Genomic DNA, 20,903 nt, shown 5'->3' with positions numbered 1-20,903 from the left:
TATCAGGGGTCTGCTCTTTTGACAAATATATATGTCGGTTTGAGATGAAGCTCAGGTAAGAGGTATCTTGTGCCATAACTGTGGGAGTTTAACTAAGCTTAACACGTTTCAACAAGACATCAAATAGGTTATTATTTTGAGAATTATCTGCTCTGGAAGGAGAATACAGGTTAGTAATTTTCCCTTGGAGAGCCATCAACCTTTTATCAGATGATTCATTATTACGTTCAACTTTGCAGTTGAGCGATCACTGTAAAGCTAATTTTCTAGAAGCCTTTGCTGAGTAAAGAATGTGTCTGCCACCTACCTGGCCTACATTTGACAGTTTACACAATAAATCCTCCATGTGCCTTTTCTCTCATCTTCTCCTAAAAGGGCAATTTCACAAGCAAGATAGAAAATCTCTGCAGGGATGGTTGGCAAACCAAAATGTCTCAAACACTGGGAACTGGAAGGGCCTAGAGTTTGCTAAAAGTAAAGTAGAAAAATAGCTAAAATGGTGAATAGACAACAGCATAGCAAAAAAGACAAACAACCAGTCCCTCCAGTAACTATTAAAACAAGTGCCTCACACACAGGGTTTGGAGGTAGGTCAGTGGTCATTCAACAAAGTAATCCAGCATATCCATCTATAGGGCTCAAATACAATGCAATGTAGTGCAGAGCCATACAGACAACACAACAATGTTTTACATAAACAAGGAGAGAAGAACACAGTTCTGCATGCTTTCAGTGTTCTTGCAGGGCATTTGGTACTGGTCAATTCACCAACACATTTTACTGGTGGCATTTTCCCACTTTGGAAACCAAATGGTGGAAGGCCGAGACGTAAAGCACTAACTGGCATTTCACATTAATGGGAATTGGATCTAAATGTTGTCACACATTTTTATAACACGGAGCCCACCAAGCATAGATGTATTTGAATCAATACAACAGTGGTAAATGATAAAGCTTTACCTTGAGATACCAACATGAATAGTATCATGTGGATGAATGTCACTGAATTGGTAAGGGATATTTACTTATTCTTTTTTTCCTGTATCGCTCAAAACTCTCATCTAGTGCACTGTTTCACAGATTACATGAATAATCATAGCACAACTTTGGTCCCTTCAGTCATGTTACTCACACCTTATGACCAGGTACCTAAAAAGAGAGGGCACTGTGGCCTGTATTTCAGCAGCTGCTAACAATGGGAGTTGTAAAATGTATCGATTACTCGTGACCTAAGCATTTAAACCTGGCAGCAAGACTTCTGAAGACTGAAGAGTTTCAACACAGTAACTTACCTCAAGGATGTATGAGTGCCATTCAGGAAGCGAGAAGGCCAGCAACAAGTTATATAGCAAATAGACACATTTTGTTAGGTGATGGCAAGGCAATATTTTCAGGTACATCAAATTAAATATATAATTCTTCTCATGAAAAGCAGTGCTCCTGCATGGTGTGTGTGGCTCCACGCTGGCCTCATACCACCCTGAAAGTGACAGAGTGTAGCTGCATATAAGTACCACCACTGCATGCTGACCTCGGTACCTTTCTTTATGCTCCTTCCATTGTTGATCCGGAGCTCCGCTCCTGTTTTTGTTAGTTTTCCAACGACTTATAAATAATCTCACTATAAATGGTCTCACAGTGTACTAGTGAACGATATCCCCACCGAAAACAACCAAGTTTCAAGCTGTGCCATGACTGTAGGAAGTATATGTTGGTTACCAACCCACACAAGGTGTGTATTTGGAGTCTTGGCTCATGACATGACTCTTAAGTTGTGTCACAAGTTCATTCTCAATCCCCCAAAGGCGGTCAGAGAATGGGAGGTTAAATTGTATGTCCCCGAAAACAAGTAGTCGTTAACTTAACGTAAATCCTTCTCACGCTCCAAGTCTTGGCCCCGGAGTCGGTCCTGGCCATAAGACTTCTCCCATGGCAGCTCAACTTTGTCCTCAAAGTCCTTTGGTAAGTTGAAGTCCCAAGCCCAAATGCAAACGTATGAAAACAAAGCAGGACCCCATCCTGTCACTCCGACTCTAAAGAGACTGTGTGAGGGCATGACAATGTTAGTCTTACTTCAAGATCTTCAACCACAGAAGTGATTCCTCAACTGGTCCTAACAAGCCCTGGGTTTCATGGGCCATTCTCTCCTCTAGGAGATTGAGGCCTTCAAAGAGTCTGTGTTGCAAATGTTCAGTGCTTTGCTGGCTCCCTTCAGCACTCTTTCGGGGCTATAAAACTGCAGGGGCCTCTAATCTGGTTACTGCCCGTAGGTCACTCCTCAAGAACATCTGTCCCCATGAGACCTGTTACCAAACTTGTACTCCAGCCCCAAGATCCACACTGGTCTTCATATTTACTTTTTTCCTGCCTGGGTGTTATATCCTTCCAATCTCCCTCATCATTGCGGGTGCATGCTACCGTTTTTCCCCTCTCCCTTTACTCCCTCGATGTTGTGTTTTGTTCTTCTTTTACCCTTGTTTGAATTATTACTCATTGCCTGCTTTTATGGGGATTGGATTGTGTCTCTTTATTGTGCCACTCTTGTTACTGTAATAAGAAAAATTCTGTAAAGAATTGAAACCCCAACTGGTTCCTGTCATCCTGACACTGGTAAAGGTGCCACTGGTGCCGGAGGATGATCTGATGCACGTATCGGATCGTGAACCAAGTTCGCCATGAGCCCAGCCAATGTTGGGCTATTAAATCACAAAAGAGCAACAGATTGTAATGAGCTTCACTAACCCAGTTTCTCTGCCACATCACAACTACCAGTAGCGGCACTGTTTTTTTTAGTTCTAGATGTGATCCTGTGCCAGTGCGGGGGGCACCCCAGGCTGTTGATGATGGTGATAGTGATAGCTTGCCTCCCTCTTTATACTGATGATGCCTTACACATTGATTCACAGAATGACAGTGGGCTTGATAACTCTCTGTGGACCAAGTTTGACTCGCCTCTTGGGTCACCAGTGTAAGAGAACGCCTCATTTGCAGTGGTGGTAGAGAGGGAACCTGAGGCCCTAGAATGTAAGCTGCTGTTCATCAAAACCAAAACAAATGTTCTCTAAGCCCTTACTTCCTTTAAATGATGCCCTCACAGATACTTTGTTTACTACTTGATTAAAGCCTTGTTCTTGCCCTCCTATGAATAAACAGGTGGCTAGACATCACAGATCAATGCTTGGTGACCCAGGATTGTCTCACCTTGCACCCCACCCCAGAGAGTCCTATTGTGCAGGCTTCAACTAAAAAAGTGAATCCAAACTAATTCCAAGCCTCTCTGGATATTGAATCCAAGAGGTTTGATGGTATTGGCAGGTGCATGCTCCCATCTGCCAGTCTAGCACTATGGTAGATAAATACAGTTTGTTTGCTGGGTTACTACACACATGCCTTTTGGGACATGGCCAGAAAGGTTTAGCTAGTGGCCGGAATGATCTTAGGCTATCTTTGGCTTTGACAATACATGATATGGTCAGATATGTGTACAGCAGTTTGTACGACCTCTGAAGTTTTCCATGGATGAAATCTTGACCATTCGTAATTGTGACATATAGTCCACATCTACAGCAGTTTTCATTGAGGACACCTTTTTTAATTGGAATTCTTCATGTGAAAGTTTTTTTCGTGCCTGCTCATTAATTCACCCGCGCAGGCGGGGAATTAATGTAGCGTGGGCAGAGCGGCAGCCGCATGACAGAACTACGCCATTATGAGCACACGCCGCCCGTGGCTCATGACGGCGTGGTTCCGCCATGAGTAGTCAAGGGGTTAAAGCCAATCTTGAGTGCTGGCTACGGGTTCACAGTGAGATCAGAGAAATACTGGTCAACGTTGATAAAACTGTATTGAGCCATAATAATGAAATTAAGATTTTTCTGGTGCAAATGTACAATGATAGGTTGGGTTGTCTCCTGAGGCGAAATAGCCGGGAGTAGACGCTGCTTGTATTTTAACTGAGATTTGGTGATTTTAAAAACTGTATTCAGACTTCTGTAAAGCACTTTTGCACTTTAGGGCATCACGGAGCGGATCTAGCGCTCACGTGACCCCTCACACCGGCGTCCTTCGCCGCTGGCCACGCCCACCTCTAGGCCACGCCCTCTTCCCGCCCTTGAGGCCTCCTATTTCAAATGTGCATCTACAGAACGCGCAGCGGACGAGCGCGCCTAAGGCAAGCCCGTCTGCGCCCGTCCGCGGCCGGACGGGGCTAGGGGCACGACTCCATGCCAATTTCATCTCATACTCATCTGAGGAGCTTACCACCCTCCAAGGCCATTGGCCACTCCCAGACTCCGTCCGTAGGCACATTATCTCACTAGGGCTTGTCCCCTCTTCCACTCCCACACTGCCGTCCTCTCTGCCCACCTCTCCGCCACAATGCCCTTCCCTACCCGACCCTCTTCCTTCTACTCCGTCATTATCTATTCTCTTACTTAACACCAGGTCAGCGGTCAAGCACCATCATGAGCTCTTTGTCCTGCTCGATTCTGAGAAGCCTGACTTACTGCTCTTGACCGAAACCTGGTTCTGTGATTCTTCCCTTCCCGTTCTCTTGGCTACCCTCCCCCCCTCCTACGTGGCCTTACGCGCCGATCGTCCGGCAGGTAGGGTTGGCGGTGGTGTGGCGTTAATCGCTCGGGCGGAACTACATTTTCAAACCCTCCCCTCTCCCCCCATTCCTCCCACCGAATTCCTTACAGTCCGCTCCCTCGCCTTCTCCCCCCCCCCCCATCACCTGTCTCCTAATGTACCGCCCTCCCCAGTCTTTGCCTCTGTTCTTGCCGGCATTTCAAGACCTACTGGCCAACATGGTGGTCAACTATGCATCGGTCTTGGTGCTAGGGGATTTCAATTACTGGCCCTCGGACCCTTCTGAGTGCACTGCCTCGAAAGAATTCACTGAGTCTCTTACTTCTCTGAATTTTGTGTCGCACATTTCTGTCCCCACTCACTCTCATGGTCATATACTCGACCAGGTCTGGTCCCTCAACCTTCCAGTTTCTCCAGTGACGGTTTCCCCCTGTCCTTGGTCCGATCATGCCCTTATTTCTTTCTCCATCTCTCTCAACCCGGTATCCAAAGTCCCCCACGCCAAAAATATCTGGGCGCGGAATTGGAACAGAGTTGATTTTCCCACACTAACTTCTCACCTTCGGAACTCAACTCCGACCCTCTCTGGTCTTCCGTCCGACTCTCAAGCCAACACTATCAATGCTTGGTTGGCTAGAGGTTGCGACTCAGTGGCTCCCCTGCGTCGCATTTCCATCCGGCGACCCAAGGAGTCGAATAGGTGGTTCAATGACCATCTAAAAGAACTAAAACTGTCCGTTCGACAGGCAGAGAGGCACTGGAGAAAAAATTACTGTCCCTCACTCAAAACCCTTTATCTTACATCACTCGCCGATTACAAGACTGCAATCCTCGCCGCCAAAACCTCTTACTTCTCAACAAAAATAATGTCTGCTGAAAATAAACCCAGGGAGATCTTCGGTATAGTGCAGGACCTGGCCTATTCCGATAGAGCTTCACCTCAAATTCCCCTATCCCAGCCTCTATGCAACCAATTAAATACTTACTTTCTCGACAAGATCGCTACCATTAAGGCCAACATCCCCCCCCCCTCGTCTGCCTTTGTCGATCCTTCTCCTCCCACTATTCAAAATCTTCTTACCTCCATCCCTCCCCTCACTGAAGAGGTATTCCTGGAGGTACTCCCCAAAGTAAAGTCAGGTTCTCCGGCAGACATCTGTCCGGCGCGAATCCTGAAACAAATCTACTCCTCTTGTCCTGAACCCCCCATTACCTTCCTTAACAGTTCCCTAGCGCAGGGAGTAGTGACCCCTGCGCTCAAATCAGCCACCATAGTGCCCATTTTAAAGAAGCCTGGCGCCGACCCATCCATCTCAGCCAATTACCGCCCCATTTCCCTGTTGCCCTACTTGGGCAAGGTGCTGGAGCGCTATGTCACCGCGGTATTCAGCACCCATGTAGAGGCCAATGGGGGACTGGCTTCCCGCCAGGCTGGCTTTCGACCTAGGCACTCGACTGAATCAGTCGTGGTATCAGTCCTGGACAACCTCAGGAAGGGTATGGATCACAACAAACACCAGGCGCTGGTACTCCTCGACCTCTCCGCCGCATTTGACACGGTGGACCATACCATCTTACTGTCCCGTGTCAAGGCGGCTGGAATTGAGGGATCAGCCCTGGTGTGGCTTTCCTCCTTCCTGAGGGACCGCACCCAGGCGGTCCGGCTAGGAGACTTCACAACCACCCCACTCCCCGTCACGTGTGGTGTCCCCCAGGGCTCTTCCTTGTCTCCCCTATTATTCAATCTTTATATCTTTCCTCTCATTTTCGCTCTTCAGCAGCTGGAGGTCACCGTGTACAATTACGCAGATGACCTCCAGCTCATCTTTGACTTATCTTCCTCTCCCCTCTCTGTCTCTAGCTTCCAGCACACCATGACATTCATCAGGGACTGGATGAACCACAACCATCTCAAGTTGAACCCGGATAAAACCGAGTTGGTTCTTACCGGGGGTTCTTCCAGTCCCTGGAACTCTCTCTTCTGGCCCTCCTCCCTTGGTCCCTCCCCCACTCCTTCTACCACGGTCAAAACACTGGGGGTTAAAATGAATAATCAGCTCACCCTTCACTCTCAAATCAGCTCTGTAGTCTCCTCCTGCTTCCTCACCCTTCGAACTATCCGCACTGTCGCTTGTTTCTTTTCCCCCCAGGTACTCAAAATGATCATGGCCACTCTAGTGATATCACGGCTGGACTATGCCAACGCCCTCTACAATGGCATGCCAGCATACAGCCTAAGGAGGCTCCAGATGGTCCAAAACCAAGCTGCCCGGTTGGTCTTTGGTCTCCCACGCTACCACCACTCCACACCCCTCCTCCGGGAGCTCCACTGGCTCCCTGTCAAGGAACGTTCCCTGTTTAAAACCGCCTGCATGGTTTTCCAGGCCCGTCAAGGCACTGCCCCCGCCTTTATTTCCTCATTAATAAAAGAATACGTTCCCCCCAGAGAGCTTCGTTCTTCCTCCAAGTCCCTCCTTCAAATCCCACGTTTCAGACGTAAAAAGTGGGGTGGGTCCAACTTTTCTACCCTAGCCCCCACTTTCTGGAACTCCCTCCCAGACCACCTTCGTGCGGCTACCCATTATGTATCCTTCCGTAAGGAACTAAAAACGTTTCTTTTTAAACAGGCCTTCCCTGTGTAGCCTCCCTTTCCGGCTCTACCACTGGTTCCTACTTTGTCTCTGTAGCCAATACCCTCCACTAGCGCCAAGAAACCGTCCGGTGCACGCTGCGCTTTATAAATGTTTTAAAATTAGAAAATTAGAAAAAATAGAACACGTTTCTGTCATATTGTCAATTAAGAATGAGCCACTTATAATAATCTCGACTGATTTGACTCCTGAAGTTCTTACTGCCAAAATAAGATCACAGGATGTAGTAAAATCAGCAGAAACCCTTTTAAGAAACATACCGAAAGATTTAAGAATTTGGAGTTAACGACAAATTTTGTGATGCCCAGTGCTCTGCAAATCTTGGAGTCAACAAGAATGGCTGATGTTGTCTTAACATTTTTTATAGCATTGTTTAATATCAGCAAAGCAAAACGGTTACAAACTAAAGTTCTTAAGTTCGGAACAGAAGCTGAAAACATTGATGATGGCTTTGAAGATATAAGCTAAGAAGTGGAAGACAATCCCATGAATTTCCTTACGCAGTTGATGTTAGCTTTTCATATTAGCTTGGCATATGGCACATTTTTCTTTGTTGAAGGAGTCCTCAGATTTTGTAATTCGGTTTTCATGGTTCCTTAAATATTACATCATCACCGTAACACATCCCTTATTTTTAAAAATGTCGTCCAGAAAAATTCGGCCCGGTTTAGCTATGTTTACCCTAGCCAAATTGCATCTCTAATGATACAAAAACACAAACCTAAAATGAAAATCTCTGGACAGCAATTTTTTTACAGATGTTTATCAAGGGGCCAGGACTACTTGCCACATGAGAAAACTTCTGGAACTTTAACTGCAAGCACCCTACACCACATTTTCCCCAGAAATTATTAGGAAGAGGAGGAGTAGCTCCCATGGTTGCACCACAAGAGGGCTTCAAGCTTTTACATTGCTCGTACCAGGGACTACCGAGTGAACAATTAGCTTTTTGTCTGGTTCTCTGAAGTGAAGGAAGGGAAGGCGATGCCTTGTCAAGGTAGATAGTCCTCTGCATTAAGATATGCGGCACTCTGGCAAAGAAACTGCCTCCCAAAGGCTCTAGAACCCATTCCACCGGGGCTAATGCTGCTACCACTGCGTTGACATGCAGGGTGCCTATCCTTGCTATCTTTCCGGCTGACATGTGGGCATCAGTGTATACGTTCATGAAGCACTACTGTCTCCATTGTCAGCTCCGGTATGAAGGTCACTTGTCCAGCTCGGTCATGCAGGACTTTTTGGTCTGATCTCACTCCCAGATCCTTCATCTTGCTTTGATAATTATTTTAAGGTGAGGAATCTGAAGTTAGCATTATCCATCAGAAGAACAAGTTGCTTTCCTTCAGTAAAGCTCTCGCTGGTGGATACTCTATCTAACTGCAGATTCCTCTGCCCTTTCACCTCCCAATTCTTTGGAGTGGCCTCTTTAACTTCTGAAAAGGTCCTAAGTTGGTACTCAACACACCGTTACCAACAATTGTTAACGCTCTGCATCTGAGGGAGTGTAAAGGGTAAATATTAGAAACTGACATGAACACACAGGGGTGGCTCTTATATGCGACTCTGCTTTGTCACTGCCGGGGCTGTATGGAGCCACCATCGAGAAGCGTGATGCTTCCTTTTTATTTATTTTTTTAAACAACTTTATTGATTTTCTCAATGCGTAAGGCCTCACACAATTCTTGATAAATAAGGTACACAATTAATCCCACGATGAGCAGAGTAACTTAAGCATCTCCATGCACACAGGTTACAAACCAGATAGGAGCTGTAACCTAATATGATATCTTGATATTCTAGTCCGAACTTAGTACCATGTATCTATTGCAGGCAGATATCCAACAAACACAGTGAAGACATTAAACACCCCAACACACACTCCGACCACCCCCTTCTGGCTCACCCCATGATAGGCCCATACGGGCCAAGAACGCAGTTCTAATTGCATGGTATCTATCTGCTAAGTCACCTGGAATGCGTGCGATCTACTCCGGCAACCAGTGCACCTTGAGAGATCTAGGCGTTATCCACAGCTGCAAGCTGGGGGTGGGCTTGCGCCCTAGTTTGTGTTATAGTATTGAGGTGTTGGTGGTTTTAAGAGTTTCCAATATCAGGTCCCATTCCATGGAGATCAGTGTTTTCCGCAGCCCCAGTATTCCGCCCTGCATATAACTACACTCTCTGTTTTTCCCCACCTAATCACCTCTTCATGCCAGTTATGTACTGTTGGGGGGGGCGTGAAGGACGATTTCCACCTCGTAGTAATGGAACGTTTTGCAATAATTAGGGCTGGGTCTGCTAACCTGAGCTTTACTTTTTGTGTCTTAGAGCATTGACGCAGCCCCAGAATGCACCATTCTGCTGTGTCCCAGCTAGAGATCCCTGCCAGAACGAAAGCCATTGCAACTGGCTTTCAAAGCAATATGTGCGAAAATACGGTGCCCCCATGGTCTCTCTGTCTGTCCCAGCTGCAGCTTGTCCAATCCCACCGTTCTACGGCCCTTCCCCCAGATCTGGTGGTGTCAGGTGGCTCAGAGGGTGTCTCTAGAGTTTGGAAAAAAGAAGCAGGGATCAGTACTGGGAGACTTGTAAAAAAAAAAGAAAAAACAGCATGCGCAGGAGCACAGAGTAATGCTTCCTAGCGGCGTAGCTGCTATGTGGAGAGGTGTGGTGCAGCGGCCAGGGCAGCTGACTTCTGAGCACAGGGTTCATGGTTCGATCCCTGGCTCCGGCGGCAGCTCAGCTCATCACCATGTGACTCTGGGCAATAGCTCACTTAGGGGTCCATTACAATGTCGGGCGGATTTCCTCCGCCAGGCTGACGGTGGCCACCGCCAGCCTGGCGAAGGAAATCCGCCCGACATCTATTGCCCACTTCCCCCCCCCCGCCATATTAGGATGGCGGAGGGGACCGTGGCGGTGTGAAACACCGCCCGCCTGTTCTCCGCACCGGTCGCATTGTGGGCGGGGCAGAAAATTATTAATATGGAGGCGGTGTCTGTTAGACACCGCCCGCCATATTACAATGGGCTTTTGCTGATGCTTTTCCGTGGCGGCAATGCGGGTCCCCTGGGAGTCCGTGGCTTGGGGGGTGCACATGGGGGGTACCTATAGTCCCCCCCCCCCCGCATTTCTAAGTGCAACATGGCAGGCACCGCGCGGTGCCTGTCATGTCGCGCTTACAAAAGCACAACTTGCACTTTTACCATTGCGGCGGGCGGAGATTTCTGCTCCGCCCGCCGCAATGGTACATATACAGGATGCGCCCGCCTGTGTGGCCGGCGCCTCCTAATGCCCTGATCAGAACCCCCACCCTTATGGCGGGCGGTCCCGGGTCCCGGTATGATGGCGGTCGGACTAAGTCCGCCCGTCATCATAATGCCCCCCTTAATTTCCACGACGGCCCCCAGCGCCTTAAGACCCGTAAGGGTGAGTTATTGGCGCTTTACAAATACGGATTTTTGCTATGAACTTTTTATCGAATCTAGTCTGCCACATGGTTGCTATGCTAAGGGAGGAATCTGCAGTCAAATAGAGTACCGACACGCAAGTGTGTTCCCAAAGATGAGAAACTTGTACATTTCAAGTTAGTAAACTCTGCTGTGCATGGTATGCACCATCTCTTTCACTACATACAAGAGCTACATTGACATTTTCAATGCCAGTGATTAAAAGATTACTTGATGGAGCAAAATGTGTACCCCACATAAGGTGCCTGCATCAACTTGGAATGTAGACATTCGGCAGAAGTCTAATGAGCTCTCCTTTTGAACCAATGCATAAAGCAACTTGAAATATTTGACTTCAAATGTTTTAAATGTGACTACCTCACTGACCAAAGATAATGGTAATCAAGCGTTAACAGCTCAAGAACATTACTTTAAAAATCATAAGAATAAAGTATTTGAGAATAAATTCAAATTATATTCATATGATCATATCGAATTGCCATGTGAATCAAACAATGCATACTTAAGATGTGAGAAGTGTGATCCTGTATCACTTATAGTACAAAGACAGAATTAGAGAACGTAATAGTTAACATGCACCGTATGTCAGAGGAACTATTGTTGCAAAGGGAAGCATAATAAAATGCATTGTACAAAGAACACAGGAATGCTACTCTTTAACTGGTAGCATCTAGAAATAAAGCCAAAGGTGCATTCTGCCAGGAAAACCCATGGCCTATTAGCATATTTTGCCTATGTCTCCATTAATGTTATTTGTGAAGGAGCAACATAGTGATCAGTGCACACATTTACTAAACTCTGCTGTGCAGGTATGCAGTCTCAAAGAGAGGCACAAGTAAGTATTTCTGATTTAAAACGTGGTTGTCACTCCTCTGACTTCAAACAGGTCTCCATGGGGGTAAGACTGTAGCATAATCCATGCACAGCATGTGAATCAAGAGTATATGTATGCTCAGAAGAAACTAGGAATTTACATGTAACAATAGTTGTGGGGTTGGAAGCTCTGCTAGATTCACATTTGACACTTCCACCTCCCCAGTGAATCAGGGGCTTGGTGTACATAAATCCTTTTTAATACATGATGCCTTAAGCAATGTATTTAGAGTTCAACAAATACGTTAAAAAAAATATACACCTTAAATATGCATGCAAACGTGGTATGACACCTCACTCACATTTGTGCACATTATAGCAACTGAAGAAAGATAAGAACGTTAATGTTATTTGAAAAAAATGCGTTGAAAAACAATATATATTTTCCAGCATTTTGGCATCTCTAGGACATGGCATGGGGCACCATCAACTCCGTCAGAAAAAGATTGAGGTATGCAAATGGTACTTAGCATCCCAAGTTGCAGGTAAATGTAATCCATTTTTAGATTTCCTTTGCTTCCTAGCTGATCATTTGAAGCACGTCATATTGAGTATTATGCTTGCCATTTATTTTTTTCTGCAAACATTTCAAAACACCCGCTAAAATATGAATTGAGGACAACTGTTTATCAAACACAATGAATCCCCTAGCTATAGTTACCTGTGGCACTCATAGATTTTTCAATTGTGAATTCTTCCGAGATAACGTTTACACTCTCCCTCACTCTCCAGAGAACGGGCTTAAAAAAAATCTAAATGCAATCTATATGAAGAGGATTTAGCCCACATGCCCCATTATACAAAACTACCGGGACAAAATATTTAGCTGTATAAAAAGCACTTTTAACATTGAGCCCCCCCAAAGAATTCTCCTTTATCCTCTTGGTCTTTCCTAGACCCTCAATTACAAAAAGAAAATGATCACCTTCTTTTAGACTTGATGCTTGTACTTGCATGTAAACTAATTCTTAATATCTGGAAAAACTCTAAAGCAGTCTCCTTCAAGATGCAGCAAGAATGGCTCTCCTTTCTTAGAGGCGCTGATAATATCTCCCCACAACTAACACCATGGCGAGCTCCACTTAGGAAAATGTGGGACTCACTTGATGCCTCGTCCTTTAACTATGAACCACCCTGAAAATATTTGATACCAACGCTAGGCTTCTTGGGATATGGCAACAGTTACAAGATTACAGGATAAAAAGTCCACCTTGGAACATAACTGTAAGGTATCACCAGGTCATGTCAAGCTCAGACTACTTAACTAATGCTGACAAATTACTCCCTTAACTAATATGTATGTTCTCATTGTCCTCCTCTTCCTTTTTGTTCCACCATTCATGGTTTATATTTAGCTCAACATGCTACATACTCCTTACCAGATATACCCACCGAGTTAGAGTCTTAATATGTGACGCTAGACGACATAAGTGGTTTGTTATACCTGCCTTAATATGTTGTGATAAATTATATCCATATTCCATGCTTTCGTAATAAGTGTATGATGTAAAGCATGCTACAATGTTATGTCGTATTTCCCTTATCACTGCATTTCTAAGCAGTATGTACGCCAAATGACAATTGCCTTCAACTTTACTTTCTGTATCTCTCCCTCATAAGCATGTCTGATTAATGGACCTTCTTTATTCCTTTGTAGATTTCTTGATATTATTAGTACTTTTGTTCCGATTCTGAAAATTTCAATAAAAATTATTTGAGAAAAAAAAGTCTGAAAAAAGGCGGAAGTTGTGCATGCTCCCACACCTTGATATAGCCTATCTGTATCGAATGCAACAAACGACATTTCCTTCATGCTGCCTGGTTTTTGTTTCCTACACTCTTAAGGTAGTGGGAGCATGCGTTCCAACCGCCTGTACTTGAAAGTACCTAATTAGTAGTACAGAAGCTCCTTGGACTTAATAAGAGACGCCCTAGGAGCACAAATCACAGAATATCTAGGAGGTGTTATTGCATGAAATGTTCTAAAAGCAGTTGGTAAAAATTGAGATGCTAGAAAGGACACAGCAGTAAAGGAAAGTAAACCAATAGTTTGGCAAGATTCTTAAAGACATGATTTTGAAGCAGCCATGCAGTCCTTCACATCTGTATGAAGATCATCATGTAAATACTAGGAGATGCAATTAGAGTGCAGATATAGAATTAAAATATGAAATGTTTTGTGCAGAACGCTTTTAAGCACAAGTAGATGGTTACTAATATATACTTCAAATTTACTTCAAAATTTAGACTGTCTGTTACCAGATGTAAGGACTAAGAAGACAAGCGTAAATTGAATTATTGGTCATTTTAAATATGACACTATCACAGTCTCACACAGGAATTTGGGCTGTCCCAGACATGCTATTCAAAAGGACTACAAAATGCAGAGCACCAGGTTTGGAATACTGTCTCACTTTACATTTCTGTTTGCAGGTGAGCCGCCTTCTAATCTTAGGAGGAGCAAACGTGAATTACAGGACTGAAGTTTTAAATAATGCTCCAATACAGTGTGTTCAGTCTCACCTTGGTCATGAAGAAGTTGTCAACCTTTTGCTGGAATTCGGAGCGTCCTTGGAGGGTGTATCTGAAAATGGTATGACACCACTGTGCTTCGCTGCTGCAGCTGGGCACTTCGACATTGTATCTCTGCTGTGCAAGAAGGGAGCAAGAGTAAGTGAAGGCAAACCTGTGACTCCACTATTGTACACTCTTATGTGACCCTTCTCCTTTCTTAATTCAATGCCCAACTCCCTTTCTCGTTTCTTGTGCTCATCAAAGTCTTGACTGCTTATATTATGGTACTTCCAACGCCTTTAAAGATGGCAGCCTGAAAAACCTCCTCAAGAAAATACTTTAAAGCATGTTACTTGTAGATTATTGTTTTAGTGGAAGTTGGTGGAGCAGGATTCTGCCTTCCGCACCTGCGTGTAGAGCCAGTTTAGCTCTTGGCCCATGATAATAATGATATTTATACTTAGTTTAAATATTGAGGTAATAATATACAAATATCAATGGAAGTAAGTTGCTCTTTAAATATTCCTCTGACCTATATGGCTATGTCAGTTATTTCATGTTGGGCTGAAAATACCATGCAAAATAAATTAAGTTTATTAATAACATTTGTGTCTGTTAATTACTGAAATGAGGAGGAAAAGACACAAAAACAGAACCTCATCGTTTAAAAGATGTGTAGATATGGAACAACGCGATATTTTAAGAATTTTTTTGCTAATATTGACTTAGGATAAATACCTTATATACCATTCATTATAAAGAGGAATATTTTTTATATGTAGTTAAAAAGAGAGGAAAAGAGGTAGGAAATTGGGTCAGATACTGACATTATTAAAATACCATTTATTAACCTAGGTGAACCTTTTATAAAACTAATTTTCAGTTGTTTCGTTGCTAGAAATAGCATTAAAATATTTCAACTATCTGTTCCTAATATTGAAAATGTAATAATTTTCGACAAAAATCATGCCATCTCCAAGTATGGATTTACAGCGAAAACACATGAATTCTAAGTAGTTCATTGCTTAGATAAACTGGAACCAAATGTTTTCCCCGAATAAATGGCACATTTTCTTCATGGATCTAAGTTACATAGATATGTTTGAGTGTTTTCCATTTCCTTAACTCCCCTTTTTTATGAGTTTGAGTCACTAAATGCCATTGAAGCATCTGTAAATGCTGGCAGACTGTCCCATGAAAGTGTCTTTCCAGGTGTGTTTAAAAGAGCACACATGGTGGCAATAGTGATTGAAAATGGGAGATCTGTGCTCATACTATCAGGTTACCTTTGGGAAATGAGATTTCAGATGCAAAAACAATCCCCTAAGTGTGTACTTTGCAAGGCAGTCCTACATATTGGCAACACGAAATTTGGAATATTATATCACTGAACCCCTGGGTTGCAGGCCTTTGGCTGTGCTCGCCTTCCCTGTCAGTACCCCAGTGGCAAGGGTAAATGCTGCAGGGGTTTTCAGTGAATTATTGTTGCTAATACATTGTGGCTTTATCAAGGTTTGATTTAAAGCTTGGTACGGTCACTTGCAGCCTGGCCACCAGTTAAGAGTCAGTGAAAAAATTGAGGTCAGCACCAACTATGTTGTGGTTACCCCTTCAGCTGCTTGCCTAATTCCTGCCATGTCAGGATCAAGTTCCAGCAATTGATGCCTTCTTTTTAACCTGGCCTGGGGAAAGCAGGAGGGTGTTGGTGTGCCGATGTTTCAGCTCAGAGCAGGCGGTAGCCCCCATTTTCCTCTCTTGAGGCCCAAGGAATGCAGTGGTTCCCTGAGTCTCAGTGAGGGGAAGATTTGTCTGATAACCATGTCAATGCCCAGGTGTACTGTACAAAAGAGGATTTCCTTTTGTGTGGCATTTGCTCATGGTGTCGGAAAGGGAATATCCTGGATTTCCTTTTGGCAGTGGATGCATGCTTGCTCATGATGAGTAATGCTTGAGATTACCAGTGTGTTTAGGGCCCGGGAAGACCCTTGCCAGTACAATGCGTGCGTGTGATTCTGACATTTGGCTCCACAGTGAGGAGACATTCCTTCCATACAGACTCCGAAGGAAACGGGGTCATGAACGTGCAATGTGTGCACTGCTACGCGGATAAATACCACAGGCCTGCCATTCTCCTGTTGAGTCCTGGCTGCCCCTGTAATCAAGGGCAAATACTGATGGAGTCAATGGTAGAGAGTTGCGGGTGGTGAGTCAAGAATGTGTCTGCGGTTGCCCTGCAGTAAAATGTCCACAAATGCATTATCTTCATTAACGAAAAGTCAGAAAACCTTCCGGGTTACGTAGAATATCAACAAAGAGGTGTGGATGGGTATGTTGCTGATAAGGAATTTTGTTGTCATGTTGTGATTGATCAGCTACAGATAAGCAATTTGAAATGTGGAGTTCCACCGAGTTCAAATTTGTTTATCATCAGTGGAAAATAGAAGTAAAAATTGCCCGGTAAAATACATAATCTATTGTTCTTAAGGCTATACTTTGCAATAAATTAAGTAGGTTATTTCATTTTTTGTTGTTGAAATTTTAAAAACAAATATGTATCTTTAATACATAATCGTTATACAGGCTGTAAGCAAGTTAAAATGGGTGAATGAGCTCAAGCCATTAAATTTATGGCAAAACCTGTTGCATAATAAAAAAAATTTATTTGTGGGATAATGCAAAATAATTTCATCTAAAAGGGTGTGTATAGACATGTATGAACTCTAAATGAAACTTTTTGTGATACAGGTTGATCATTTGGACAAGAAAGGACAGTGTGCTTTGGTTCATTGTGCTTTAAAAGGGCATTGTTCCATCCTTGACTATTTGCTCAACAACGAATGGCCAGTGCCTTGCCGCCAGCAAAATTCTATTAGGAAAAGCTATGCTCTCCAGCAAGCCTTGACTGCAGCTGCCAGCATGGGGCATAGTCAGGTAAGTTAATAATGCTGAGAATGCTTTAAACATGATTATTTCTTGTTTAAGACTCCACGAAGAAGCTTACTTATTTGTAGCACCAAACCTACACCACATAGCTTTTCAAGACATGGGTAATTCTTTCTGGTGTGTTTTCTATTCGCATTTTGTGCATTCGTTTAGTAGTCTTTGTTCTTTAAACTGGTGTTTTACTTAGTTAAGTTTTTAAGCTCTTGCACTTCTGCATTCTTTGAAGCATGAAAATAGCAATTGCTAAGGATACTTTGAATGTTCCAATGATGCCTTCGGAGTGCTCGTTTCTCCTTATTATGCTAAATGAAGCACCTACATTATAGCCAGTGCTATAAATGGGTCGATTGGCTCTCATTAAATTTTAAAGTAAAGCAGTGTCAAGATTATCCTGTTCATAAGCTAAGTTTGGCTACAAAAAATAAATTCTTGGTCTGGTAGAGAAAGTAAGATGAGCTTAGACAGTTCTCCTCTATGGCCTACCCTTTGATGAAGAAATTAAGGCTGAGGAACGTCTCTTTAGTGACATCCCGTCCAGTCTAAAATCAGCAACCATTTCTCTGAGTTGGATCTCAAGCCATGTGGCTAAAATTCATAAATGATATTCCCTCATTACCTAATGTACCATCCAGCATGTTTGTGTTTGCATAGCAGGCCTTTAAAAGGTTGTAATGAATGCAGTAATTAAAAATCATTGAATATAGCTTAGAGGTGCATTAATGTCCACCTTTCGGGTTTGATTGAAAATTGTAAGATGGAACCAGTGGGGCTGCATATTGAGCCATTGTATGTTTACTTCACTTTGACATTTCTTGACTGTGGACGTAATTGTTGGAGTGCCTAGAACTCCATGCTTGAGACTGGCCTCAGTGTGCTGCTGAGGCATGGCTCGATATAGAACCTGCACCAGCAAAGTAAGATCCAGTTTGACAGCTGTCACAGAAAAGAATGGTATAACACACAAGCAGTGCAAACAAACCTCTTTGCCTGAATTTACCCCACCAACTTGAAAGGAACATAAGGAGCATGATAACGAGGAGAACAAGCTATGGTGTCAAATCATCTTCTCCTCTGGTTGTCTGGTTGATCAGTCACATTGGATGAAGCACTAAATGGAATCCACTTCTTTCAGAATTCAAGGCAGGCTACTCAGTGCAGTTGAATCTTGCAACAGCCTAACATTGGATCATTGTATAATATGCATTTAGTTTGCACTTTTATAGAAGTTGGGCAAGCAATATTATATTAGATGGTACCCTACATGCAACATTAGCAAATACCATGGCTTTTGGTGCACAATCTGATCGCTCAGTCTGCTTACTTCCATATGTCTCCTGTTCATTGACAGTTGCCAGCTGGTGCTATTAATAGATGCTTCTGATAGTGCGTAGCTCTCGTTTGGTAGCCAAAATAGATTTGTAAGTAAGTATTAATTTACGAGTTGGTGTTTTTATAGATGTGGAATTATTGCTAGGGATTGATGGCCCTAGGATTTAATTTCCACGCTCAAGTTTGAAACAGGGATGTCACAGAGCCTAAGAATCCATGGATGTATAATGCCCACATAATATATGTTCAGTTTTTGTGTTCCCAGCTCCCTGAGAATGGTTGCACTTGTTTTCAATATTTTCAAATCCAACATGATGTAGAATGGGAATTTTCCTAAATATAGAGCTAGAATTAATAGGGGATCATCATTTGTTTGAAGCAGGATGGGACTCACCTAATATTTCTGTGGTTTCTCCACTTTCTGTGTTAGGAGCATGTGAAATTGGGTCGACGCCAGGTGAAGCCTACCTTTTTTGTGGCCTACGTCTTGAGTGCTAGAAGAATTTGTAAACTAATAACAAAGACTGTCTCAGTTCTAGTAGAAAATAGCACCTACTCCAAATTGCAATACCCTTGTACATATATTGTGCATCATTGATGAATTTCAATATATTCACTTTACTGCTTACTGTATATGTGTTGACTGTGGTGTTGTAAATAATATTGTGTTACGTCTAGCATATGCTTGCTTCCAAGTAGGCCCTTTCTGGCTCCCATAAGTAATAATTACTATTTGTGAAGTGATTCTGAAGGAATTTCTGTCTGTTACACTTTCTAAGACCCAGGTTCCTAGGAATACTGGGTTTCCCTAATCTTGATCTCTTTCATGTAATCCAGTCGCAAAGCATTTGACACAGGCATGTCACTCCCATCATTGTCAGCCTTCACAGTCTCACAGCTGACAAAGTTGAGGTAAGCTCGGAATGGTGCCAAGTGGAGAGGAAAGATGAGTTTAGCAAACAAAAGAAAAGGGCAGTAAATCAGTTTCTAGAGGCAAGAGAATCACGCAGACTGAAGGAACGGGGGTGTCTCTCTTGAGAGAGGCTTGGTTTAAGTAAGAGAACTTATGCTTCCAAGAAGACCCAACAAGGTCAGAAAATATATCAGCTTGCTAAATCAAACATTGAAAGAACACAAGAAGAGGTCTCATTGCACTCAGACGTTCATAGAGGAACAAATACAACCGTCAATAGAAGTCAATGTCTTAGAAGTGTCCGGGCAACCCCTTCTAAGAGTACAAGGGGAAAATGAGTACCATGCCACACTACGTGATATTGACGTGGATAAAGAAGCCCTCTTTGAGGACCTACCACTGCGAGTAAATCCTGAACCGTATGACTAAATGTCCCCCCAAGAACGCCACAACCATGTTAATTGCAGAAGTCATTGCCAGCCAAAGACACAAGCTCCTACAAGGCACTGATGGGTAGAGGGTCTTGTCTGAGTTTGCCCTCACTGTGCAGTCAGAGTCCTAGGGTCTGGGCTTCCGTGTGCCACTTTGAAAGAAAGGGAAGGCTTTTAAAAAAAATCTAGCTGATGTCTTTGAGACAAGATATTTATTAGGCAGCAGGCATTCCCAGAGCTGGAGTGAGGACCATCTCTAACCCTGACTTATTGATGACAGCAGCCACACATTGATGTTCTTTGAACCCTATTTCAGTCCTGTTGGCATACCCAGAAAAGATTGTAGGAAATGGAGGGCATGACAGAAGAATTACTGGTTCAGAATCCCTCACCATAATGGCAGTTGGTTCTATAGAGTTAGTCAACAAAATTGACTGGAACTAGTGGGTCTGGTTAATGAAAGAGGAAAAGGCCGGGTTGCCCTTCAGTAGTGAAACACGGGCAAAACAAATTCTACAAGGATCCCAGTGTTGCAGGGATTCTGCGCAAACACAGAACTATGCTTAGGAATATGAGATCTTAGTATATAGGGACTGAGTCATCCTACCACCTTAGTACCCATGAGCCCAGGACCGACTAGCTATAGTGACTCACTTACCCTCCTACTCACTTACGGAGGAACAAGTAATTAGACCCCCAGAACACAACACTCCAGACTCTCTCAAGAATCACGGTTACAAGACACACCCTGTCGCTCACACTCTTGTACTTGTCCTTAATAAGATCCGACAGAGACACAAACAGTATATGTGCCACAATATGCAGAAAAATGCACAATACAAATACGGTCAGCATAGCAAGTATTCCGTAGATCATAAAAGGAACTGTTATAGTGAGTGACAATGTATCCTAACCTCGCTCCCCGTGCACAGACGCAGGATGATTATGTATTATAAGATCTCTGGGTGTGTAGTGGGGCTGAGCCTTACATTTATACAGTGTTAAGTTAGCATGAGCTTTTTAGAAGTTTAAACGCCATTTTACCTTTTGCTTTCTTTTGCACACTGCACACACGTTAGTTATTGTTTCGCGTTAGGCTGATAGTTTTGCTTCACATGAGAATAACTTGTTTTTCTACATTTCTAGACTTGCTTTGTAAGCTTAGTCTGAACATTGAGTGCCGAGGCCT

The 20,903-nt window shown here is 43.6% G+C and overlaps 1 protein-coding gene across 2 annotated transcripts in view; it reads left to right on the top strand.

Annotated features, from left to right (window-relative positions):
- Nucleotides 1–20,903, top strand: part of TANC1 (tetratricopeptide repeat, ankyrin repeat and coiled-coil containing 1) — a 773,242-nt gene that overhangs the window by 616,323 nt on the left and 136,016 nt on the right. For both annotated transcript variants that reach the window (XM_086956663.1, XM_086956662.1), the window contains exons 16-17: nucleotides 14,018–14,254; nucleotides 16,844–17,029. In XM_086956663.1, the coding sequence (XP_086812789.1) occupies nucleotides 14,018–14,254; nucleotides 16,844–17,029 (423 nt within the window). The remainder of the gene's footprint in view (nucleotides 1–14,017; nucleotides 14,255–16,843; nucleotides 17,030–20,903) is intronic.

The sequence above is a fragment of the Lissotriton vulgaris genome, chromosome 2_1 (genome assembly GCF_964263255.1).
Source record: "Lissotriton vulgaris chromosome 2_1, aLisVul1.2, whole genome shotgun sequence".
Lineage (NCBI taxonomy): Eukaryota > Metazoa > Chordata > Amphibia > Caudata > Salamandridae > Lissotriton > Lissotriton vulgaris.
The sequence above is the reverse complement of the archived record's forward strand: the minus strand, read 5'-3'. Positions and strand labels throughout refer to the sequence as shown.